Source organism: Odocoileus virginianus, chromosome 22 (assembly GCF_023699985.2).
Source record: "Odocoileus virginianus isolate 20LAN1187 ecotype Illinois chromosome 22, Ovbor_1.2, whole genome shotgun sequence".
Lineage (NCBI taxonomy): Eukaryota > Metazoa > Chordata > Mammalia > Artiodactyla > Cervidae > Odocoileus > Odocoileus virginianus.
In genome coordinates this window covers 55,034,097-55,059,992 of record NC_069695.1, presented here as the reverse complement: position 1 = coordinate 55,059,992, position 25,896 = coordinate 55,034,097, and the positions used below count along the sequence as shown (strand labels likewise).

The 25,896-nt window shown below is 50.9% G+C and overlaps 2 protein-coding genes across 3 annotated transcripts; one reads left to right on the top strand and one right to left on the bottom strand.

Annotated features, from left to right (window-relative positions):
- Nucleotides 1–582: 582 nt before the first annotated feature.
- Nucleotides 583–22,484, bottom strand: SALL3 (spalt like transcription factor 3). 2 transcript variants are annotated; one of them, XM_070453002.1, is made up of 4 exons: nt 22,088–22,484; nt 7,071–9,980; nt 6,514–6,854; nt 583–5,525 (listed from the first exon to the last, which is right to left on the bottom strand). In XM_070453002.1, exons 1-4 carry the CDS (start codon nt 22,167–22,169, stop codon nt 5,094–5,096), a joined length of 3,765 nt encoding a protein of 1,254 aa, XP_070309103.1. In that variant the 5' UTR covers nt 22,170–22,484; the 3' UTR covers nt 583–5,093. The 2 variants fall into 2 exon arrangements, with proteins under 2 accessions (XP_070309103.1, XP_020731284.2); XM_020875625.2 differs by having other exon boundaries at nt 6,514–9,980.
- On the top strand, nt 22,168–25,896 carry LOC139030427 (laforin-like). The gene is made up of 4 exons (XM_070453037.1): nt 22,168–22,251; nt 22,422–23,007; nt 23,956–24,188; nt 24,730–25,896. Exons 1-3 carry the CDS (start codon nt 22,168–22,170, stop codon nt 24,141–24,143), a joined length of 858 nt encoding a protein of 285 aa, XP_070309138.1. The 3' UTR covers nt 24,144–24,188; nt 24,730–25,896.

The window sequence follows — 25,896 nt, the reverse complement described above, 5'->3', positions numbered from 1 at the left end:
TTCACGAGTGACCACATTTGGGACTACAGTCAGACATTTATTTCCAGGTTTGAATCAGATACAGTGAGTGATTCACAGGGATATACACATATCCCTTCACTTTGGGAGCTTATGAATCATGTTTTCCATTCAGTGACGCAGGGAACCCTTAACAACATGCATAGGCTCTCACATCCAGGACCCCCTCTCCTCCTCTCTCCCGTCTCACCAACATTCTGATGATCTCCCTCTGGGCTGGTTCAGTGTGCAGTGAAGACTGAACTCAGCCACGAGTAAGAGCTTGAGGCAGAGCCACTTAAGAGTAATCTGCAAGCCTTCCTTCTGAAGACATCACACCAGAACCTCACATGCAGTTATAAATTAGGACGGGAAACCCAGTGCTAATAGCAAGGTTCTCTAATTGCTCACCAAAAAGAGCGATGAGACAACCCCTGCTCCAGTGTATCCTCTGCTGAATGTCTACACGGACACAGATATCTGTATGTCGCCTTAATGCGGCTCTGCATGTGACGTGCAAACATGGCAAAACCCAATCCACCTGAAAAGGTCTCCTTTCTGACAGAAAATGCAGTCAGCATAATGTTCACAGAGATCGATTTTATTTTACCTTAAATATAGTTGCATTTTAAAAGCTTCAATAAACTCAATGATTTTTAAAAAAAATCAAAGATACCAACACATTTTTCATGGTCCAAATATGATTCCACATATTTTCTTTAGCAAAGTCATTCGTAATAGATTTTTCATATTTATATTCTTAGCTAATCATTTGTATCTTCTCTCTATATAGATGCCATCAATTTGTCTATTGAATTCTGGAGGGGGCAGGGAAGAAAGATGTACATTAGGGGTAATTGTTTAAAGAAAAAAAAAAAAACACTGATTTTTGGAAGTGGAAATTTTATTGTCATCAAATTCTCCCCCACTGTTACAGGTCGGGGAGCAGAAGGAGGAACTGCTGGGGTCTCACACGGCACAGCCTGGCCCGTCCCCGGCCTGAGCCACTGCGGGGAAGACCAGGGCCACTCGGCGACGCTGACACACTCACGGCTGCCACCCTGGCACAAAGATGTGGACAGGAGAATGGCAGAATGTTTCTATGGTGATTTCATTTTAAGGTTTTCCGTTCATAAAAAAGTGCTGAAACAATACACAGTGTATCCCACTTAAGTGAAAAAGAAAAGGATTTCATTATCTTCCTAGTGTTGCACAGAATATTTTGTAGATCAGATTTTCCCATAGCTCATCAGCCAACAGACCCGCTCACAGAAACATTTCACAGCCTCTGCTTTTCAAAGATGCACCGGGTCCCTAGAAAAACTTCTTAAAGGAGCAAATGAGCACAGGACTCGAAACACAAAGGCTGAACCCGAGGTCCTCAGGTCGGCTGGCATGCTCACAAGGTGACAGGCTGGCTGCAGAATTACATACATGTGACCTTATTATCCACCGAAAGCATGCACCAGGGGAAGAGCCAGGGGTCTTCCATGCCTTGGACAGCCAGCCAGAATAAATAAAGCGAGTTGAAGGTGGGTGGGCTGGAGACAGCGTGCAGCAGCCGGTAATAACCAGCCCTGATGTCTGCTGCAGCTTCTGAACGCTGCAGCGGGTGCTGGGTGCTGCCTGCCAGGCGCAGAGAAGGAGCGAGCAGGGGACCCAGGCTGCCTGGAAGCTCCTACACACACACAGAGTTAAACAGCAAGGGCTTCACAGCAATTGCTTTTTGGCCCTTAAGCAATGCTTTTTAATTAGTTTGAAATGTTAATTGTTCCTGCAACCAACTTAGAATAGAAATATATTTAAATAAATAATTTTTAGGGATTGTTGGCATTTATGATTCTTTGATGTACTGTCTGAGCCAGCTAGAGTTCATGTCAGAAAGAAGTAAATATCCAGGCTTGTTAAGCCCAAATGCCTCTGGTTTTACACTAGAAACATTTTTGAATTAAGAAGTAAATCTCTCTTTTCTTTTTTAACATTTTAATTTATATTACTTTAAATGACTGTAGAAATTTTTTGCTATTTCCTTACCATATGTTAAAAAATGACTACCTGATATAGTCAGTTTATCTCTCATAATTTCTACTCTAGCTCTGAAATCAACAGGGTTTTAATTCCTAAGGTTCATGATATATGACACCTGCCGGAGGACTGGGCAGCTAGTTTAGTGGTTAGTACCTTTCTTAACACTTCAAAATCACCCAGCGTCTCCTAGGTGAACTTTACTGTGGCTTCTAGTATCAGCAGTTGTTTTCTTAAAAGCAGAAATGGATTATATATGTTGAAATCAAGGAGCTACTAAATTATTTAAGGTTTTATGCCTTATCATACGTTTTTGGCAAGGTAAAGCTTCTTTTCAAGTGAGGAGCACCCTTCATCTGGGACTGACAGGCTCAGGCAGGGCCTTGCATCTTCTTCCCTGGCCTGCTTTCTTGAATCACCGATGGAGGCACAGCTATTTAGTTTTCCAGGGACCCAAAGAACCAAGGTTTCCTTCAAGGCCCACCAGATGAGGGTCATTCAGAGTGCCGTCATTTTTGGACACTGTCAACAGTCTCTAGTCATTAGACATTTTCTACCACATCTTCTTCCATCAAAGATGTAAATTAAAAAAAAAACCCACAATCAAGAGGTTTTTTATTTTAGAAAAAGATGAAATATGAAAATTTCAAGGCCAATCAAGACACGCTTAGATATGGCTTAAATCTAAGCTGTCAGACCTGACTGACTGTCCTTGGAGAAACACCACAAATATACATCCACCATCAATGACCATAACCTCAAACTCCACTTTTTCCATTAGAATAATCAAGGAACGCCATTCAGAAATAATATTACATCCTGCATTTTATTCAATTCCATGTGACAAAAATAGGAACCTAGACTAAGACATCCATTTCAATCAGTAGATGTGTCAAGCCACAGATTTTGTCATAAAAAATATTGGATCTGGGTAACAACTCTGCACTGGTTCAGGGAGGGCCCGGCCCTGCACGGTGCTGCAATAGAAAAATAGTGTCTCTCCACCGTGCGAAGGGACAGCCTCGCCCAGACACAGGCCGGGCAGTCTGACTGCCCGCCGCGAGCTGCCGTATGTACAGCACTTTACATTTCTCTTTTCTCACGGTATATACACATCTTTCTGGGAGGACAGAACACTACATGGTACCAAATACGATCCCCCCCAAAATCACACCAAAAGAGACACAGATAAATAATAACAACATTCACTGCTGAAACACAGCGACACCGAGCACCTGTTTTCTCTTCCCGACACAGGGACACCCTCACCCGTCCTGGGAGAAGAGAGGGTCCCCGGGGCTCACTCCAACCCACCTCTGTGGGAAACAGCGGGAGAGTTCCATGTTCTTTTCCGACAGAAACCACTGCTAGGTCTGCTCATCTGTGAGGCTCTGAAACTCTGCTCAGCGACATGATGTGGTCTGCGCTTGCTGGGGCTGTGTTAGGAAGATTGTCCTAGAGCTCGGTCTCTGCTGAGGAGGCCGACTGCCTGCCTCCTTCCTCCAGGCTCGCCTCCCGACGCTGTCCCCGGGCACGATGACCAGGGGGACCATGCAGTCAGAGGAGGTCCCGCTTTCAGACTTCAGCATGCGTGCAGCACACAGAATGAGGTAGAACACACCACCCGTCCACATGGCCTGGCTCAGCCCAGCCGCTTGCACCTGCCCGGGCCCCTTCCCTGACTCGGAGCGGCTGACCGTCACCAGCACGCCTGCACTTCGAGTGACTGGACCACAGTGCACTTCGTTTGCATCTGAGAAGGTAATAAATCAATCAGAAACCCAGAAAATGTCCCAGTTATGATGGATTACACTGCCCAAGACCCGGCACCTCTCAGTTTACTGAACACAAGGCCAGCCTGCAGGCAGTCGGGGTCTGGTCCGCAGGCGTGAGGAAGCATCAGGGGGGATGGTGAGGTCACACCCGCACGGCAGCCGCTCGGCTCCCCCCTCCCGGCTTGTCTTGTGGTGTCACAGCCCTAAGACAGCTCACCAGAGTTTTGTTAGGGGTGGTCAAGCTTTTAAATGGGCTTTCTAGAAAAGTTAAATCATTCAATGTAAGAAATGGCAGGCCCAAGTTTACTGAGGAACTGACAAGTCCTGGTGGCTTTCCTGGTTAAGGAGCACAGATTTCTCGTATCGTTTGACCTAAGACCGTAACAGCTTTTTTTTTTCTTTTCATTTTCCTTCAATCAAACTACTATTTATAAAATGCTTTACATCTTTTAAAATTTTCAAATTATAGACAAACCTCCCTAATACAAAATACTAAAAGTGCAACAGTATAAATTAAGAGTTTGCAACCACATTATACAAACATTACCTTTTATTGTACAGCTTTGATAATGTGAAATATTTACTCACAACTGCTATAACGTTGTGAATAATTCACGGTGACGTCTGTCTGTGACTTGTTCCCAATTGCTGGGCTACAGACCACACTAGAGACCACTGTCCACATAGCAGCTACAGACATTTAAATTAAAAAAAAAAAAAAAAAAAAAAAGGCTTGTTACCGACAGGTGCTTGCACACGAAAAGCATGCTGTTTCCTAACAGAACTTCACAATTTTGCCTGCATGGAAATCACCCTTATTTCTAGTAAAACAAATCTTGCTTTAAAAAAAAAAAACCACATAGCCAGATGTATCCTGCAGTACAAAAGCTCCTGGTATAGTCAGGCTGCATTGTCTGTGACCCGCATCATCTGAACGTCATAAATACTACAGGCGAAGGTGCTGCGCGGGACCGGCGTTGGGTGCACTGGACCACGTCATTGAGATAAGAGTTCAAGTTTCTAACTAATTCCAACAAGACCACTGAGCAAGTTTCCCTGGCACAGGGCGGGCTCTGGAGGGATAGAATGGATGTGGTCTGGGCCCCTTTGGCTTCCAAGGCGGCTCTCGGAAGACATCTCTTTCTGACTCAAATCTATCTCCGAGGTTGCTGAGTTCTCAAGTTCACCTCGAAAGGCGCAACCGGGCAGCGCACGAGGCCACCTCGGGCAGCCACCTGGTGACGTCTTTCCTGCTCCGGGTGAACCGAGAAGGAGACCCGCAGGGCAGGGACGTGGCTAGTTAATCCCAATCTCCTTGTTATCCTCAATGAACCGTGTGAACGGCCGGCCACCTCCCGCATCCGAGTTGGCTTTGTCCAGCCCTGCGATGGGCGGGCTGCTGCCTGGACGCGCCTTGTCCAGCCCAGCGGCCAGGGAGCCCAGCGGGGGGAGGGCGCTCCCGCCGAGACTTACGGGGAGCTGGGGGAGGCCTCCATTCTGGATGACGGAGATCTCGTTGTTCTTCATGGCCAGCCCGTTGGTGATGGCAGCGGCATACTGGTTCCAAAAGCTGGGGTCCACGTTCATGGCCCGTGCGGCCAGATCCTTCTGGAACATCTCTGAGAACTTGAGGGCATCGCCGCCCAGCAGGGCCATGGGGTTCTCCACCGACAGGCGGCGGCCACGCCTGGCGGGAGCGTTGTTCCACATGTGGGTGCCCATGTGCACCTGCGGGGACAGAGCCACACCCGGGTGTGAGCGCGCCCAGCCTCCGGTTACAGGGGCATCCGGGGCCAGGGGATGCCTTCCAGCTCCTTTCCGTCCCTCCTCCCCAGCCTGAGCATTCATCTGGGACAACAAACTTGTCAGGTGAGCTTTTCTGAACATCTGAGACGTGAACCTGCAACACTCCTTTCATCAAGTACAAGGCAAGCCGACCGATGAGCTGATGGATGCTCCTGTCAGTTCGCAGCTTGACAGAATGACTTCCCCACTAAGGTGTCAGACCCCCAGGCCACCCGGAGGGTCCCAAAGCTCCCCCCACACCCAGATCGTCTTCTACTCGGAACTCCTGCCTTCCCTGTGTCTCTTTCTCTGGTTTTCTCCCAAACATAGAGGGAAGGTCTAGGCACCTGTGGTCAGCAAGGACCTCAGGTGGCCTTCATTTCATGAGGAAGTGGAAGCCCTGTCCACAGTGCCTACTGAAGGGGGCCACTGAGACTCCACATGCAGCTAACCTGGGCTGGAAAGCAGCATGCTAGTCTGAATGGCTCCGTGGTGTTGGCCACACACCCCGCCTCCAGGGAAGATGGGCTGCCTGGCCGCATCTTCCTTACCAGCATTATATCATCGTACCGTTTGCCCCTGGCCCTCAGGCTGGGAAGATTCTGCCAAATGCCCACCAGGCCCTCTTGGATATCACATGGACAAACCCACAGATCAAAGCCCTGGCCTCTGGACAGGATCAGCAGCATCTGTGTCACGTGGAAGCATTTAAAAGCCTAGCTATGTTGATACCAGTGACCCACTGGGCTCAGGGCAGCGAGTGTGCATCTCCCCAACACCGTGCAGCCTCTCAGGTGGCACCAGGCTCTCGAGGGGAGGACAGACCTGTACGGAAGGCAAGCTCCTCGCTGACACGGCACACGCACGCTCTCTCGGGGGAAGCCCTCAGCCAGGACCAGAGGAGGCGAGGGGACTCCCGGGCGACCCTCACCTTGAGGTTGCCCTTGGTGGTGAAGGCTCTCCCGCAGATGGTGCAGCCAAATGGCTTCTCCCCAGTGTGGGTGCGCTCGTGGATCTGCAGGGCGCTGGCCGAGGAGAAGGTCTTCCCACACGACTGGCAGTTGTGCTGCTTCGGCGTCCGGCGCGGTGGGGGGGCCAGCATGGGTGCGAGACCGGGGCTCATCACCGTCGGAGGCCCGGGGGGCACCTGGACGGCAGCCGGCAGCGGCGGACCCTCGGCCAGCAGGCCGGCCTTGCTGTGCCCGTTCACTTCCGTTTTGATGGTGGTGGGCATGGAGCCAGGGCCCAGGCTCGGGGTGCCCTGGCCGGGACCTAGAGCAAAGTTGGGGTCAAGCAACTGGGGAGGCAGCTCTCGCAACCTGTGGGTCAGTAAGTGCTGCTTTAAGTTACCCAGCGTGGAGCAGCCGCGCCCGCAGGCCGTGCACACAAACGGCCGCTCCTTGGTGTGGCTGCGGAGGTGAATCTCCAGGGCGCTCCTGCAAGCAAAGGGCTTGGCACACACACGACACACAGTGCTCGCACACTTACCCCGATCGCGGCTCAGGAACAGCAGACTAAAGGGGGCCTCCTCCTTGACGGCTGGCCGGCCCGGGTGGGTGGCCGTCAGGTCCAGTGCCCCTCCATTCTCAGGGCCGGGGGGTGGGCTGTCTGGCTTCTCCGTCTTCAGCGGGGTCTCCTGGGGCTCCTCCTGGGCGACAAGGCCCGGGGACTTGGAGGGCACGCTCTCGCTGTTACTGTTCCCGGGCGACAGGGCCTGCAAGGAGGAGGACGACTCAGACAGGGCTGGGCTGCCCGCACTCCGGCTCTCCAGATCGCCCACAGCGGAGGATGAGTCGTTGCTCAGACGGTCGCTCTCTCCAGACCCGTTCTCCAGGGACTTGAGGGCGGTCAGCTGCGGGCAGCTCATGACCGAATCCATCATCTTCATCTGGTTCTCCAGGGCGGCGATGCTGGAGATGACGGAGGGCGGGGAGGGTGGGCAGGAGCCCGAGAAGGCCAGCAGCGGCTTGTTTGGGTCGCCGGCCGCATCCTTCAGCTCGGCATCGTCCTCCAGGGAGTTGTCGTCCATGTCGTCATCGCAGGCACTCAGGGCGTCGGCGGCCTTGTCGTCGTAGGGCAGTGCAGCGTCCATGGCGTCCTGGAAGCCCTCGGGCAGTGGTGTGTTGGGGATCTGGCCCCCCATGTGCATGCGGATGTGCTGCTGAAGCACCACGGCATTGGTGAACTTCTTCTGGCAGATGGGGCAGGAGTGCTGTACACGCAGGGGCGGCTTGGCGCGGTGCACGCCGAAGTGCGTCTTCAGGTTGCCCTTGGTGGTGAAGGCACGCCCGCAGATCTTGCACTTGAAGGGCCGCTCGCCCGTGTGCGTCCGGTAGTGCATCTTCAGGGCGCTCTGGCAGCTTAGCACGCGGTGGCAGATGACGCACTGGTTGGGGTCTGTCATCTTCTTGTCTATGTTCTCCACCAGCTGCTGCAGCTTGGAGGTTTCGGACGTTTGCATAGAGTCGAGCAGCCCTCCGAAGGGGAACTTGGCCTTAAACGGCTCGGCCCCAGCCGGGAGGACTGGGCTGCAGAGGCCTGGGGATGTGCCGCTGTCCGCCAGGGCCGACGTGGTGGAGACCTGCCCCGCTGCGGCCGGGAGGTCCCCTGCCCTGGCATTTGTGCAGGGCAGGCTCACGGGCTCGGTCTTGAGCAGGGAAGGTCCACCGGGCGCCGGCTGCGGGGACCCTGCAGCCACTGGGACGCCTGCCTCGGAGCTGGTCAGGCCTGGGGACAAAGAAGGGCACTCGCTGGATGCGGGCGAGGGCCGCTGCGGGGAGCGGCTGGCGGGGGTGAGGCTGGGAGAGTCCACATAGCTGCCAACGCCCATGCCTGGGAGGGTGGGCGGGAGCTGCAGCCCCACTGAGGTGGGCACAGTGGGCAGCGCCGGCTTGCTGTCCAGCCAGGTGGTGACCGGTTTCTCTGGCGGCAGCGACATTCCATAGGGAATCCCAGAGCAGGTGGGCACGTTGTCCAGGTACTCAGGCACCGGGTAGGGGTTCATCTGGATGTGTGGGTACTTCTCCTTGTGCCTCTGGAAGTGCACCTTCAGGTTGCCCTTGGTGGAGAAGCGGTTCCCGCAGATGTTGCACTTGAAGGGCCGCTCCCCGGTGTGCGAGCGCAGGTGGATCTGCAGGGCGCTGTCGCTTCCGAACACCTTGGCGCAGAACCTGCACTTGTGCTTGAAGAAGGGGTCCTCAGCGCTGGCCTTGGGCTCGAACACCGACACGTTGGGGGGTTTGCCCTTGCGGTGCTTCATGAGGGCCGACAGGGGGTCCAGCGCGTTGGCCGTTGCCGCGATGCTGACCAGCGGGTTGGGGAAGATGACGCTGCTGGCGGAGGTCTGAGGTAGCAGTGGGCTTGGCAGGCTGGGGGCGGAGCTGAGCAGCGGCCCGGGCCCCAGGGCAGGGGGCGTGGGGGTATTCTGCGGCCGGGAGGCGCCCCCCGAGGCGCTGGCCGCTGGGGTGGAGGCCGTGGAGGCCGGAGGGGCGCCGGAGCACGTCGGGGCGCCGGACTCCGGCGCCGAGGGGCCCCCGCCCGAGACGTGCGGGGTGCTGGCCGCGGACACCGGCGGGGCCAGGTGCTGGGGGCCCTCGTAGGCCGCCGGCGGGGCGGCGGGCCCCTGCGCCGTGGCCGCGGGGCCGGTGCCTGCCGAGAGCGGCAGCGTGGGGTGCGCGGCCGGCCCAGGGTGCAGCGGCGGCCGGGAGGGCGGCGGCGGGCGGCTCATGAGGGCCACCTGGCTGCGGATCTGCTCGATGAGCTGCAGCTGCTGCACCTGCTGCTGCTGCAGGGCCACGAGCTGCTCCAGGATCAGCGGGAGGGCCGCGGCCGCCACGCCGCCGCCCGGGCCCGCCGCGCCCGCGGCCCGTGAGGTCTGCGAGAACTGCGCCACGGCCACCTTGGTGCTCAGGAGGGTCTCCAGGGTCACGTTGGTGCTGGGCATGCCATAGACCGCCCCAGCGGCCGGCTCAGGGCCTGGTGGGGGAGGCGGCTGCCCCGCGTGCGCCGCGCCCGAGCCTTGGAAGCCCTTGTCCGCAGGCGCGCCCACCTCCATGGGCTCGTCCTCCCGCTCAGGTGCCCTTGCCTCCGCGGCCTCCCCGCCTTCCGGGGCCGCCGCCGCCGCCGCCGCTGCCGCCACCTCCTCAGCGGCCTCACTGTCCGCGCGCTCGCTAGGTGAGCTGGACGGGGATGCCTCGGGGAAGTCCTCAGAGGGCGGGGCAGGCTCATCCTCCCCCACGATCAGCACCAGCGGGTTCTTGGTGCAGGCCTCCTTGTGCGTCAGCAGGTCGGCCCACTTGAAGAACTCAGCGCAGCACTTCTCGCACACGTGTGTGTCCTCGCCTCCGCTCCGGCTCTCGTTGCCGCTGTCCGCGTCCTCGGCGCCCTCCCCAGGGGCCGCTGGAAAAGCAAGACATTACATCAGCCCGGCCTCGAGAGACAGCCCGCCCTCCATCTCAAAATTTTGCACATAAGTAAAATCAATATTTTTTATTCTGTACAAATTACCCCACTTCAACATTTCTGACGTCCTGGCGTGTGTATTCTATGACTCTTTCTAGCTAGCTAATCATTTTCTTAGCACAATCCATCAAATTATGAGGCTCTATCAATTGTGGATACTGCTTCTTAATGAAATTCCATAGAAGCCATTGATTTCCAATATTTTCATACAATCTGCAGCCACCCTGTCTGTTGGGTACAAAGCCAGCCTTCGATGGGCTCATTAGGACTCCCCTACCATCCGGCTTCCTCATTTCCAGCAAAATCAGAGATGCCTTTGCCAGTTCGCTTAACATTGCTAAACTAATCTGTAACCTTTCAAACTCACGTCAGCACCTGACAGGGGAGCCGACTGCAGCCTCTCTCCTGGGCTCGGACCACGGAGATTTATTATCTTTACGCTGCGTGGAGACATTACAGATTTAATGTAATTCTACAGAACCTTTCAAATCAATGGGCATTTATTTCATGGAGGAAATTTCAGCTAAATACTTTCATTTGTAAATATAACAAAGAATATATAAGCACTTCTTACATCTCTGCTCAGAAAAACAATCTCCCTGACTTACAGTTCGATCAGCACATCAATCCTGTATCTTTTTAGCGGGTGCACTTGCCTCCAGAAATAGTACGTTTCTACATTTCAGGACTCGCCAAACGAACACCATCAATATAGTCTGTGCCTAAAATTAATCATGTTTAATACAATTAATTGCCTCTGTCAGATGCAATATTTCTTGGCAAAATGAACCAAAATTATATGTTACTGTTACTGGCCAATCGTGTCCCACAAATTGTTAACAAACTAGAAATTATATATTTAAAGTTCATTTATGTTGACATGTTTAACATGAGAATGTTGTAGTCAGACACACTTTTTGTACCTATTTTCATCTATTCACATAGAAAGACAGCAAATTATATGCTTGTGCCATGGTGGAAACCCTCTAATTGGTTACACATGTTTAATTACTGTTGTAGGCGGCGACTTGCCGACTCCCGTTACCCTCTTGTGCCGAATAACAACCCTGTTTAATGAATAATTCTCATTCACACCTGATCAAATAAATAGCTATACAGGAAGGAGAAACCAACATCTGAGGATATGCCCAGCTCCTACTTTCAGGGGGGCTGGGGTGACAGGCAGCCCTCAACAGGGTGCTCAGGCTCCCTGTGCCGGCCTGGGTAAAACTGCCTCGCAACTGCTTTTTGTCAACTTGCGGGTGGAGTGACAGCAACAAATCACCTGAACAGAGACAAATGACAGCCTCAAGCCGGCCCTTTGTTGTCGTGCGCAGTTGAGTGCAAGCGCCACGCATCCTCAGGTCCACATCCCTGAAAACCATGTACTGTTGAAACATCAACAAATGGATTTGCTGAGAAGCCTCCATGTTTTCTCGTTTAGGGTTTCAGGGAAAGAAGGATTCGACACTGATCTCAATAGAGAAATCTGACTTGTAAAAAATATCTTGTGAAAACATTTAGTCTCCCCACTACAGAAGAAAATAAAACTATAATTCGAGGCTGGTCGGCTGCTCTCCATGAGGCTGCTATTTCCATGTAATTTATAGGTGCCTTTAAAAAATTATTAGCATGACAAGTGCTCAGGGCTGGTACACTGGGATGACCCAGAGGGATGGGATGGGGAGGGAGGTGGGAGCGGGGTTCAGGATGGGGAACACATGTAAAGCCATGGCTGATTCATGTCAATGTATGGCAAAAACCACTATAATACTGTAAAGTAATTAGCCTCCAACTAATAAAAATAAAGGAAAAAAATTATTAGCAGTGTTCAATTAGCATTTTCTTAACTGGCTCAACCATTTGAAAGGGAAAAGTTACAGCTGCAGCCCATAAAGACCTGCTAGACTTTTAAACTAAATTCAGTCCTGAAGCTCAGACTGCAAGAAGTCTCCTTACTGCACAGAGGCAGGAGCGGAATCGGTGTCTGTAATGAGGTCGAGTGTAGCTGGAAGCAAAGACATGGCTGATTTATACTGCAGATAGCAGCGTTAACAAAATAAATACTTGGAGTACTTAACTTTGCTCTATGTATGTAAAATCTGATCTGAAACCCACAAAGGTTATGGAACAGGGCAGGAAAAAAGCCTCAACTCTTCAGGTAAATAATTTCTTAATGATAAGAAAACATGGGCTATCTCACATTTTAGTTCACTTATTTTAAAAATTATTACACAAGGCAATGAATCTCTACTTCACAATTTGTAACAGTGGGATGTTCTTCTGCAGAAGAACATATTAAAAAAAAGCACTAGTGGCCATTTAAAAAAGTTCATCTGCATTAAGCAATCAAGTTGGAATCAGTGTTATACTGTATCATAAATAGTGTAATTATTAGAACACAAAATATTCAAAAAGTTAATTTTAACACTTTAAAGCTATGATATAAAAGGCCAGCCATAGTCTTCATAGAGAGTTTTAATACTTTTAAAAAAGAAAACTACAAAAAAAGAGAAAAATACAAAGAAATTAAATACTGCTGATTTTTTGAAAAATTATTTTTACATCTTTATTCCTCAGAGGAAAAAAATGTATAACTTACATGGTATACAAAAGCATTCACATGGTATATACGTTTAAAGTTTTACACAGTTAAACACAGTGTATATTTTGTCCAAAAAATATTTTTCATTTTCTTTTCCAAAAAATTATTATTGAAGTATAGTTGATTTACAATGTTGCATTAGTTTCAGGTGTACAGCAAAGTGATTATTTTGTATACATATTTATGTTTTATATCTGTATTTTTTCAGATTCTTTTCCATTATAGATTATTAAAGAATACTAGTTGAATATATAAAGTTGAATATAGTTCCCTGTGCTATATAAGAATATATTTTTTAATATGGATTATGTATTAGGGACAATTCACTGAGAAAATGCTTAGAAATTGGCTGATTGCTGGATCATTAAAGTGCGATGATTGCTAAAAGGATTTACTTTACGTTAACTTACATGTTTACAAATGAGAATTTCCCAGATTTTCTTTGTAACAAATTATGGCATGTGAAATAAGGAAACAGGATTTTATTTTACACTGTATTTTTCTCTAAGGTTTTAAGAAACCCAAGGAAATCTCTATTTTCTTTAAAGATACATTTTTTACATTTCCATTGGCTTTTTTCATGTGCTAAGTATGTGGGGTTCACCTGCAAAGTCAAGAAAGCTGGGAACGTAATCTCCTCCTGTCCCCATTGCAGGTTAGCAAAATTATAACTGTGTCTCAATTGTAGAAACCGTGCACAGAATAATATTTAAGCACTATCTACCAAATAATAAGCCATTTTGTTTAAAGGAAATTAAAAATTACCTAAACACAATGAAGATATTCTTGCCAAAGTAAAATAAACTTCCACTGTATGCCTCTAAAATTGAAGAAGGAAAGCAAAATTGAACAAAAGAAATAGGGTGAAAATGGCATTCTGAACATTAGGGCCTGTAAGTTCATTATGTTAATGAACCTAACAGAACAGTTGTTGGATTTTATAAGCAAAGTTTCATAATAAATTTGCCTTTTAAGTAAAACATATTTAAAAAACTATGATCAGTGAAGGAAAAAAATTCCTCAATACAATTCATATTTCTTATTGAGGGCAAATTAGAGTCACCACTTATAGTTTTTCTTACTGGGGTCTGCATGAAATATGGTAACACGATCACTTCAATTGTTAATTTCTACTTGTTTCACTATCAAATCTGAGTGGGATTAGCATTCCATGAAAGTTACAGAGAAGCACAAATTTCACAAGACAGTCTTGAATGCAATGAATACAAATGAAAAGACTCTAATACATCACGTGTGGAATTGAAATTTTGGGTGCATATTTTAAGAACGTTTTTAAAGAACAACAAGCACTTCAACTGAATTGGTTGGGAGAGAAGAACCAAAGCGAGCCTGTTTCACTGGGGACAGAGCTCTTTAGAAGCAGCAAGACTGCACTTGAGTCCAGAGTGAAAGCAGCGACCTCACGTCTCATTCGGGGTGAGACGCAAAATAAGTTGTTATAACTTGCTTCTCGTTACAGTGGCTACACGCGTTGTGTTACAGCGTAGACATGCTAATCTGAAAGTACTTATCTTTAAGAAAGTGCTTTCTATAACAGGAAAACCCTTATAGTAAAGATCTGACAGCAGCTCCAAATTTTATCATATAACGTCTAAAGTCCTTTAATCCTGCCATTGTTTTAAGCCACTACTGTGTCGGATTCAGCTATCTTTTAACTAAACTTACATTGGAAACTGGCTTTTGCATTCTAAAAGTAGAAGTTATTATATCCATTTGTTGATATGGCTTTAAAATTTTTGTTTCATGGTAAAGCCATGTCCATGAGGCACTGTAACAACAGTACAAGTTGGAGAAATTTATTTCCAATGCAATAGGAAATTCTTTCTTCCTAAAAGGGACAACTGAAAAACAAGCATTGTTAACATTATCATTAATGTCAAAATAATTTATTTTCTGCATATTGGCAGATCAACGTCTTAAGAGACTTCAAACTGCAAATAATCAGGGGCTTAGACTGTGCAAGTGTTAGAACTAGTGGAGAAAAATGCCAACCAGTGCACCCAGGAACGGAACTTAGGCAGGAATCGTCCCTTCTTGGTTAACAGCAGTATTTGGTCGAGGTTACTTTCTGAAAGTGCCACACAGCTTTGCTGGATTCACTGAGTGTCAACGAGAGGAAGGAGCTGTTATGAAAATAACCGTTTTTCGCTAACATGAAGGATGCACTGGCCATGGCTGCCAGCCCGGCGATGGGGTCTGTTCTGGACGCAGTCAAGAAGAGGGACACGCAGGAGGCTGAAGCTATTTCAACTGGAGAGGAAATGTGCAATTAGTTTACAGCTAGCCCCACACTTTACTGTTTATACTTGAGATTTTCAGGGTTTCTAACGCTCACCGTTCAAGCACTCCTGAGCACGTGTGCCATCTAGGGTGCCACAGGAGGGGCAAAAGGCTTCCCCTCGCCTTTCAGAGAGAGGCCTCCAACCTAGGGAAGGCCTCAACGGCAGTCTTAAAAGTACATATTTTCCCCCTTCTCACTAATAAAAACACAGAGGATGTTTAACAAAAATGTCCCTTTATAACTCTTTGGGTGTAAAAGGACCTCCCCTTGCGTCATCTCTCTCTAAGCTCCGACTCCTGGTCTGCTATACAATATACAAGGATCATGTTATACAGGGATCAGGTCTTCACTGCCTGCGAAAGCTAAGGTGGTCTTCCAAGTAGAGATGACCTGGCAGAGTGCTTACATGCCCAGTGATCTTTTTAAGTAAGCCACAGGTAAAAAGCATCACTGAAATATTGATGAGAATATTTGCCACATGATGCTTTCCTAAAAAAATTCTAAGTGGAGTTCTCAGCAAGGTGTTCTTATCCTCTGCGTCCTGGAGGCAGTGCCTTGTAAATAAGTAACCAATTATGCAGAGCAGTAAACAGGTGTTTGATAATTTTGATCAAGCTAGAACTTTCACTTTGATTCTGCTACACTTTTTAATTCCTTACAATTAACAAGAGGAGAAGCAAAAGTTGTCCCTTATGGGAAAACGGATGTTAACCTCTTCATTTTAATTAGTAGCTGGGAAACGCCACGTGTGTCTCGAGGAAAGGAAGCCCGTACTTTTTTCCGGTGCCTTTTCCATCCCTTAAAAATCTAGGAAGCATTTTTCAAGTTTTCCCCAATTGTTAGGAGACACTATTTTCTTGCAAATTAATTCTTTTTTAACTCCTTATGATAGCTTTGAATCCCATAAAGAAAGATGAATTATCACATACTGAGCCCAAGCTGTGAAACAGGAGGAGACAAATAGAGACCCCTACTGTGTTTAACAATGTAGAAGAAATTCCAGACGCGATAGAAAAATTTTGTCCTTTCCCTAGACCTCCAAGCGTGTGCGCTCGGAGCCGGACAGCGGAGGGCGCTCGCGCCTCGCCCAAGCCACGCTGACCCGCAGGCCGGCTTCCGCCGACTCAGTGGCCCACGCCTCAGATGTGTTAAGGGCGGACCACCTGTGGCACAGGCACCAAACGCCTTCTGTTTAAAAGGTTTGCGGGTTCCCCTCTGCGGGGTGACGCACCGGGGAGGGAGAACACTGTTTCCTTCATGGACGCGCGCAGCTGGAAAGCAGCCACAACGTTCACTTGTCCTAACTATCTGCCCGATGCCGTATCAAATAATAAGATGTTTGTTGCGCTTCAAGGTTGCACAATCGTTCTTTCATTCAGATGTTACACTGCAATCACCCCTCCGATGAATGCACGGATATCACTATCTGCCTCACGGGCAATGGACGAACCTGAAATTCGGCGGCCAACGCAGACCATTTCGATCAAAACTCCGGGAGGGGAAGAGCACGGTCTCTGCTGGGTCAGTTTTTGGTCCAGAGCAGCTCACACATGAAACTGAAGGTGCTACTGCTCCATGCGTCTATGCAGCCAACGGCCTGGGTCCTGCCCCAACTCCTCACTTGCCACATCCACCGGTACAACAAGAAAGACACAAGCCAAGCCTCTCGGACCTACAAACACCTGGCCTGAAGAAGCACCACAGCTGCACGCCCTGCGCCGTGTCCAGGAAGAAGGCGCCCATCGGTCGACTGTGACCGTCGACTCTCAGGGTATTAAATCATTTCCAGGATTTGCCATCACCTCAGTACACTGTTCCGTTTCTACAGGGGAAGTGCACACGTGAGCAAAAAAAACCCTCCAGGAAAAGCTCTGCCCGGGGGCTGAAGCCAGCGTCTGCCTGCGCTGAGCCTACAGTCAACGATCAGACGGCGGTCTGGAGAGGGCATTCAGCAAAGAGGACCAGGAATGCCGAAGAATTAAGACCAAGGGCCACGGCACCTGCAGGGTTAATTAAACAGTTCAAGATGTAACAGCCGCACAAAAGAAAAGGGTCTCTCTCCCTCTTGGAGAACTATAAACACTTGTGCTGAACTAGCCGGGCATCTGATAAGCCCAGCAGCACAGGGCAAACCTGTGAGTCCCCAGTCCACTCTCAGAGCCAGTGTTAACACTTAACAGAACACTGGTGAGTCCTGTTGCCAAGGTCAACAGCACAGATGCACTAATTGTATTATGAGCTTGACATCTAGTGGCCACCCCTGGCAGGGCAAAGCAGGCAAAGGTTAAACCAGCAGGCCTGCTGTAGCAGGGCGCTGAGCCACCCACCTTTGATAGAGCAGTAGGAAGCTGCCAGTCCCCTGCAAACCCACCTTCTCACAGATCCCAGGCCACCAGGCAGGAGCCTGTGTGGGCCCCAAGGCTTCCTGAAATGCGGAGGGGGAGGGGTCCCGGATGGTCAGCAGGACTAATCCGGGATGCCTGGAAAAGACAGGCCCACGGAGGGGCACCGGGAATGCCACCCCAGAGCCTCAGGTCTCCATGGACCCGAGTTCTTGCCTTTAATTAACAAACAGGCCAACCCTGATCTCTCACATAAAGAGCCCGTTACATTATTATTTCAATTAATATTTCACACTTGCTGTTATACTACTTGCCTTACTCGTCAGCTTGGAAATCACACAGTTAACTGCTTTCGAGATCACAGAAGTGTTCAAATTAGAAAAACCTAAGGATGGGGTTTAAGTTTATGTCAAGGAATAGTGAAAAACTGGAAAAAAATCTAAGGACAGGGCTCTTTTTTAAAATATAAAAGTTTATGTAGAGTAATAGTAAAACATTCAATTTCTTACATAGATTTTATTTACACGTGATCTTACATGAAGTGTGGGCAGCGTCACACACGCTGTAATGGCAAACCTGGCCCGCCAGCGGTAGAGTCAGCTCTCATTTTCACAAGGCTGTTCTTATCCTGGCAACTGGTCAAGAAACCATGAAGGAAATGAAAACTAACAAAACAACAAAACCTCTTCCTATTGTAAGTATTATTTAACAATTCTCCTTCTTGAAACTGTTTCCAGCCTTAAAGGATGGGGCATGACCTCACTGGCAGTTAAGCAGGTTTTTATTTCATGCAAATAAAATACTTACATTTAAGGATGCTAAATTCTAACTGGTGTTCAGTAAACAGAACGGAAACCTTGGTTGCACCTTTGCTGAGTTCTCCCCAAAAGAAAATGTTCTCAGAGCTATCTTGGGGTGAATGGCAAAGCCTCTTAGAGACTGTAGTTGAAAATGAAATCTGACCCACTTTTGCCTGCTTTTGCCATCATCTTGTATACAAAAAATAATCAGCTTGCTAAGTAATTCCTGCTGTTGGTCCATACCTTCCTTCCTTTTCTGGATCTAAAGAGATCTAAAAATATTGGATTATGCATAGATTGTGGAAGTTTAAATGTGCCTTAAAAAAATCCCTAACTTACATAATCAGCTCTTTCTCTGTACGGTGGGAATTAATTGGCAGACTTTTTATTGGTCACCAAATTATGTATTTTTAAATAGATTAGGATTTTAACTGCCATTTTAAAAATAAATGTTTGCAAATTCTTCTTTTCCTTTCCCCTCCTGCTTAACTTACTCCTTACGTTTCATGTTTCAGAGAAAACAGTCTGCCTATGGATGTTAGAAAGTGGCTTCTGTATTGTTCCTTTTGCAATGCTGAATTGTAAGTGTGTGAGTGAGTGCCCTGAGCGCTGAAGGCAAACCATGCACAGACAGATAAAAGAGAAAAGATCTCTGCACCCAGGGCTGGGGGCCTTCTTCCCCTTAATTTAAACACAGTCGATGAATACCACTGGTAAAGTCTTAAATCACAGGATCACCACATTTTAAAGGATTTTAAAGATAGCCATGTAACTGTGAGTTGGCAGAAAATAAAAAACAAACGATACAGGATGGCAAACTGCTTTAAATTATAATAATCTTTTGTTCTTCCTTATATACATATTTTCCTTCCATCGACAATAAAATATATCCCTCCTAATTTGTATTTTATCCAATGAAGGATAGCAATAATACACCTTTTAAAGCTCTTAGTAGGAGTATAAGTGCTGTTCCGTCGTTATAAGTTTTAATTAATTTTTCTTAGAACAAAAACATTCAGCAGGCTCAAAGGATTTCAATATTGGTGGCATACATTTAATTAACTGAATCCTAAAACTGTATCCCATTTATTTCTAAATTTTCAGAAACAGGAAGGAAATACTTTGCAATTTTAAAAGATAGTACCTATTGGCAATGTAAGTTGAGTTCCAGCCATCCTTAAAACACGTCTTTAATAACAGAATAACTTTAGAACTTTACGTAAATCTTTATTACTTTTTCTTGTTCTACATACGTCATCATAGTTCACTTCTGCAATAAGGTCTGGAAAGCACTGAGGCATTTTTGGATAGCTGTCTTTACACTGCTTACCTAAAAACTAAAGTCTGAAAAATAACAGTCACATTTCTCTTTTAAAAGAAATAAAGCCTTTTACTGTAAATTAATGACTGTGCACCTCTGCCCCACCCATACCATACTAAAAATTTTGCATAGAATATTTGTGTTTCATGTCATTATCAAGACCTTTCAATTTTATTGCAGGAATCTTCTGCTTTAATTAACATGTAACACCCAAAGTGATACAAAGGAATTATTTACTTCCTTTCTAAAACAATGTAAACTAACTTAGTTCACTTATAACTTGATGCATAGTTGGTGTATTTCCACTGCTTTTAACAAAATATAATTCTGAGAATATCTGAATTCACGGTGGAGAGATTTAGTTTTCACAAACATTTATCTTTAAAAAAACATTTTACTTAATTCTCCTCCTAATGGCGATCAGCACAACACAGTAATACATACATGAACATTCCTTAAGTGAACAGAGAACAGAGTATCTTTTATGCTCCATGAACAATCAGCTTCAGAATAATTAAATCAGAAAGAACTATTTTTTAAACAGTTCGCCGGGACAATCGCGGGAACACACTCCTCGACTGAGACTCAGCCCCAGACAGGCTATTTTTGGCCTGTTGCAAAGTATGATCAGGAACTGTGGCAATATCTTGATTACAACTCTGAATGATTGTGAAAAACATAGCCTTGACAAAAACTTTAATCCCATGGTGGGTTAAAAAAAAAAACAACAACCCTGAATATGTTTCATCCCTAAATAAATTCAGTAACAACAAGAGGAATTCAAAAGAGAACTTGTGAATAATTTACTCCATCTTAGGATTTCAAATAAGGGCTCTGAACCCCTCCACATGCTACACTAGGAGGTTCACCACGCTCGCATTTCTGAAGCGAAATTAAAAATGAATAGCAGTGCCTCAGCTTGTTAATTGTTAAATACAAGGGGTTTTACTCTATTAATTAAAATATGCTTTAATAAAAAGAGACATTGCACATTTTGATAACGACCCTACAAAGCTGAGAAGTATTTACATTGTTGCATTTTGGGGCGGCTGTGAAAGCCGATTTTAAGCTATTCAGGAGCCACAATAATAAAGCTTTAAAATTCCTCACTGGGATGCAATGTAGTTCTTTTGAAGGAAAGACTGTCTTTCTCATTCGGCAGAAATAAATCCATTCATTTGATCATGTAGTCATTGAGGGCAATAGAAAACAAACCAAGTGTGAGAAATTCTATGTGATGAAGTAAACAAAACAAAAAAAAATCCATTTCCATGACAAAAAGATTCTTTGTCCTTAATCTACCCACCATATGCAAGCGTTTCTTTTTAGCATATCTCCCGTTCTAATCTTGGGTGACCAGGCGACACAGATAAGAACCTCTTACCTCCGCTGCGACAAAAAAGCGTGAACTCACGAGTTCACGAATTTTATTTAATTCCTGAATTCCCAGCCGCGTAAGAAGCCTTTGCTCCCCTCTCCATTCCGATGTGGACGAATACCTGCTTTTGCAAACTTTACGGCTCCGCTCGCTAAACTCTTCAACTCCTTTTATTTTCTGCAGCCTAGTTCCCAAAGCAAAGATGCGTATCTGCTCTAAACCACTTATAATAGGTTAATCCAAAAAGTTGGCCGGCCTGTTTCCTAAGGATCACACTACTCAGTGCCCAGGCTCCGGGCAAGTGCAGGGTCGCCCCGCGTCCCGCGATCGCCCCTCCCGCACCCTGGGGACCCGCGGGCGGCGCGAGGCCCGAGCCCTCACTTTCCCCGGCTAGGGCGCGCCACGCCAGCCCGCTCTTCGCCGGGCGCTAACTTTCGCGGCTCCTACCTTCCCTCCTGGATGGGCAGGAAGTCCCTACCCCCCAGCCGACTGCAGAGGTGGCCGCGGCGCCTCCGAGAGCAGGAAAAGGCCCAAAAAACCGAGAGGCGACAGAAGCGTGCCGGGGTCCTACCGCGTGCACGACCACCCCCAGCGCCGCGGGGCAGCTCACCCGGGGTTAATTCCCAAGGCGGCCATTAGGAAAGGCCAGGCCACACCGACTTCCTACTCGCTTCGGAATGGGATCGCTGGTTTGTCGGCGCGCCCGGACCTCGCGGTCTCTGCGGCCCTCGGGGCATACGGGGCGGCCGCTGGCCTGCCTGGGAGGGGGAGGTCGCGGTCAGGGCGGCGGATCCGCTCCGAGCGCGCACAGCTTGGGGCGCCGGGCGCCGAACAAAGCTGCTCCGGCAGCGGCCTCCCCGGCCCGTATCCGGCGGTTCGAGACCCTGGGACCCGTCCCCCCCGCCACGCTTTCCCTGGGGGGCGCCGCGATCGCCGAGGCCAGTCCCAGTGTCCAGGCGTGGGGAGCCCGGGGGGCGGCGCGGAGGCGGCAGCTCGGCCCCTCCCGCCCGCGCCCTGCTCGGCGCGCTGGCCTCCGCGGGGTAGCGCGGGCTCCGAGCGGTCCTCGAGCCCTGGCGCCTCCGCGCGCAGCTCAACTCCCGGCGGCCGAGCCAAGTTTACTTCGCCCGAAACTCCCGCGCCGCGCGCTCCGGCGGAAGACAGGATCCCCAGGCTGGCCTGCCCGGATCGAGCGCCACACGGCACACACCGGCTCGCGGGAGCCCGGGCACTTTCCGGGTCCGCGGGGCCCCCGCTCCCTCCAGACGCCCGGCCGCCCAGCGATCCGCGGCCCCTCACCGTGCTCGGGAGCCCCGTCCGGTGGCGGCAGCTCCTCGTCCGACTTGAGATGCTGGGGCTTGGCCTGCTTGCGCCGAGACATGCTGCTAGCGGCGCGCGGGCCCCTCGCGGGGCAGCGGCATCAGCGGGGCGGCCGGCGGGGACGACGCGGGGCGGCCGGGCGGGCGCGGGGCGCGGGGCGCGGGCGGCGGCGGCGGCGGCTGCGCGGGCCGCGCATGGGGCTGAGCAATTAGGCTGGTGAATAATGCATGGCCATTAGCAGAGGGCCGCGCCGATTGGCCGGCCTCCAGCGGACTCGGGCGGCCTATGCAAATGAGGCCGCGCTCGCAATTAGCGGCCGCGCGGCAAGGAGGGGCCGTCGCCTGCGGGACCCGGGCGCGCGGCCGGCGCCGCCTCACATCGCGGGCTCCGCGCTCTTCGTCGCCCGGTTGCGGCCCGGCGGGCCGGGAGCGGCTCCGGCCGCGGCGGCCTCCCGGCCCCGGGCGCAGGCAGCAAACTTTGGCGGCGTCCGCGCGGCGCCTCTTTGCCGGCGCGCCGGGCTCGCCCCTTTATAGTGTCTGCGCCGCCGCCCGCGCCCCGCGCCGCGCCCCCCCGCCGCCGCCCGGCGCCCCTCCCGGAGCGGGCGGCCGCGGGCAGGGCTCCGGCCGGCGCCTTTGTCTCTCCGGGCCGCTCGGGCGCCGAGCCTCCTGCGCTCCGGCGCGGAGGGCCGGCCGGCCGCCTGCCTCCACTGGTCCTCGGCGTTTCTCCGCACGCCGGCCCCGCTCGGGCTCAGGTGGTGTCCCCGTCTCCGGACCTTCTCTCCGGGCTCGTGTCCGCTCTTCGGGCTCCCCCAGCGGCCGGCCCGGCCCGGAGGCTCGCGGCCGGAGCGGAGCGGAGTGCGCACGCCGGGGTGGCGGGACTTCGGCAAGACCAACTTTCCGGTTCGGAAGCGGCGCGGGCCGCGCGGCTCCTCCCCTCCCCTCCCCTCGAACCCCCTCCCCTCCGCTCCCACCCCCGTCTCCCCGCCCCCCCCCACCCCGGGCCCCTCAACTCCTGAGCGCCCGCCCCGCCCGCCGCCGCCGCCACCCGGGCCGCCCCGGCCCTTCGCCCGCCCGCCGGGCCTCCGCGCCGCCAGCGGCTTCTTAAATCCAGGGACAGGGAGGGGACCGCGGGGCTTCGCGTCCCACCCCCAGTACCCTAGCCTGATGGGTGCAGTGCCGGGTGCCTGTGGCGTGGGCAGGGAGCGCAGGGTGCCCGGAGGCCGCGCGACTGAAAGTTCCAAGTCCACAAAAGTCCCACGCGTGGCCCACCGCGTTCTGGACTTTCGGGGGGTGATGTAGGGGGAGCAGGTGAGGGGTCTCGCACATCCGGACCGGCCCAGCATCACCGGGCGGCGGGCGCCGCGCGCTCCCAGCACACGCACCCACCCTCCGCGGGTTATCAGGCGCGCTCCTTCGCCCCCGCGCGCGCACCCCACCCGCAGCGGCGCACACGCGCCCTCGCCCACTCCCGCACTCTCGCTCCCGCGCGTGTCCTCCATCGCGAGCGGCCGCCGGGATGTGCTCCAGGCCCGTCGCTGCCGAGCTCGCGCCTGTGCCCTGCGCCCCAGCATGTCTTCTTTCATTTCCTAAATTTATTATTTTTGTCTTCACAACTGGCCCTGTCTGGTACGAAGCTTTGGCACAGATGGCCTCCCGGCGCTTCCCCCAGGGTCGTGTGCTGGACGGGAACTGCCGGCGAGCAGACAGCCTCGGGCGCCTGCAGGGCTGCGATCTCCCCGCGTGGCTGGGAGCGGGGCTCTGACTAGTGGGCACCCCCTCCCCAGCCCCGGGTGGACCCCGGCCCCTCGCCACTCTCCCGGCTCTCAGCGAGTTGCTTTTCCGTTCTAGAACCTTCCCTCTTCCCAGCCGGTGTTCTCCCGCGCGCCTCTAATTGTGTAAGTTTCACGAAGCAACAGCTTTGGGCTCCAGGTAAAGCGCAGGAAAATCATAACAGAGGAAGGAAGCGCACAGGTTGGAATCGTCTCCTAAGAGACTCCGCCACCGCTTTTGCCACCCCGTCCCAACCAGATTCCTGAAGATTGGTTTTGTTTCGCTACTTGGTGGCAGGAGTATTCACTTAGGTAATTTTGTTTTTGAAAATAAAAAAAATGAAAAATGTTCGAAATCTAGGGTTATCATCCCTTTCCCCCACCCCCACCCCCACGGTAATGCTTTTATAGCTAAGCTGGGAGATGCAGGGAAGGTCTGTTTCGCCAGTGCGTCGTCTGTCAACTTTGGCAAATGCTGCTGCATTTTGGGGACACTCTCGCATCCAGCGCAGAGGCGCTCAGCAGTGAAAAGTTTCCAGCCAGGGCTTTGGGGCTAGCTGGCCAGGAACTTTCCTGGGAAAACAGTGGCTAAGAGGAGGGGCGAGGCAGGGCCGTGTCTAGGTGGGGGCGGATGGTGGTAGCGAGTGGCAGTTTTTTGCAGAATTTACAGGACGGCAGGAGTTTGGGGAAGTTGCAGCGCCGCAGCGGAAAGGTAGACGTCTGCTCTCCAACAGAGAAAGGACCCGAAGCGGCGTCAGTGGGTCGGAGTCCTAGTTAAAGGTGCACTGCCTGTTGTGACCTGGTTAATTCTTTTTCCCGTCTTTTTGCAAAACTCGACACTTTGGGGGAAAAGAAGCAAATGGAAGTTCTCGCGGCGTCCGAACCCTCTCAGAGGAAGCCCGCGCCCGGCTCCCCCGCAGCCTTTGGGCCCCGTGGCAGCGACTCATCCACTTCGGGCCACTTTGCGCGCACCGCCCCCCGCCTCCCGCCTCCCCCAGCCCCCCACTCCCGTCCCCCACTCTCTCCAACCCACTGGCACGATTTCCTTAGGTCTTTCCCGGACTTCTAAACGCCACTGTCTTAATTCCGTCGACTTGTTTAGCATTTTCTACGGTGTGCGGTCGTGGGAAGGATCTTAAGTCCCTCCAGCGAAGGCGAATGTGAGGCCCCGGCCCTTTAGCTGTAAGAAGCGAGCCGTCAGATCGCAGACGTGTCCGCCCGCCGCGAGGCGCTTTGTGAGTGGGGAGACAGCAGTCTGGGCTCGGCTGCGGCGGATGCCCGGGCTGCCACAGAACGGGCTGCCGCGAAGCCGCACGCCGAGCCGGCGGTCCGACCTGCTGGGGCGCGGGGTGCGGTCCTCGCCCAGGGCGCGCGCGGGGTGGGGCCGGCGGGGCGTAGGTGCTACTCCACCTCGCCCCCCGCTCTCTCTGCGCTCGGATTTCGTTGAGAAGATCGAGCAAAGACTTGGGCGGAACCAGGGACGCAGCGGAAGGGGAACCTAGACAAACTTCCCGCCAAGGCTAGGTGGTGTGAATCTGTAAACCTTTTAAAAGCTTGACTGGGGTATTCAAGATCAATTAAAAAAAAAAAGAAAAAAAAAAATACAAAGTAGAGGCCGAAAACAAAAGGCGAGTTACCTCCTGAGTCTCCTGTTCTCCTTCGCTTCCCTCCACTGAAGTCTGAAACTTTTCTTTAAGTGTTTTTGTGTAGTGCAGGAAGTTTTAATGAAAGCATACTTGTCTTGAGTTCGAGTCCCAACAATAGCTACAGTGCGAGTCGACAACGTGTCAAGAAAGGTGTTTTCACAGATGAGGTAACAGAATGTGTCCTCCAGTCTCGCCCAAGCGAAAGGACCCCCGGAGCTGTGCATCAGAGGTGTGGATACCGACTTGTGCAGGCAACACACAGGTCTTTGCCATCACATGACCACTGTCTATTACAGTATTATAATACCTAAACACTATTGCAAAAACAAAAGTTGCTTTTCTTCCCTATAATTAAATCTAATTTGTTAATTGTC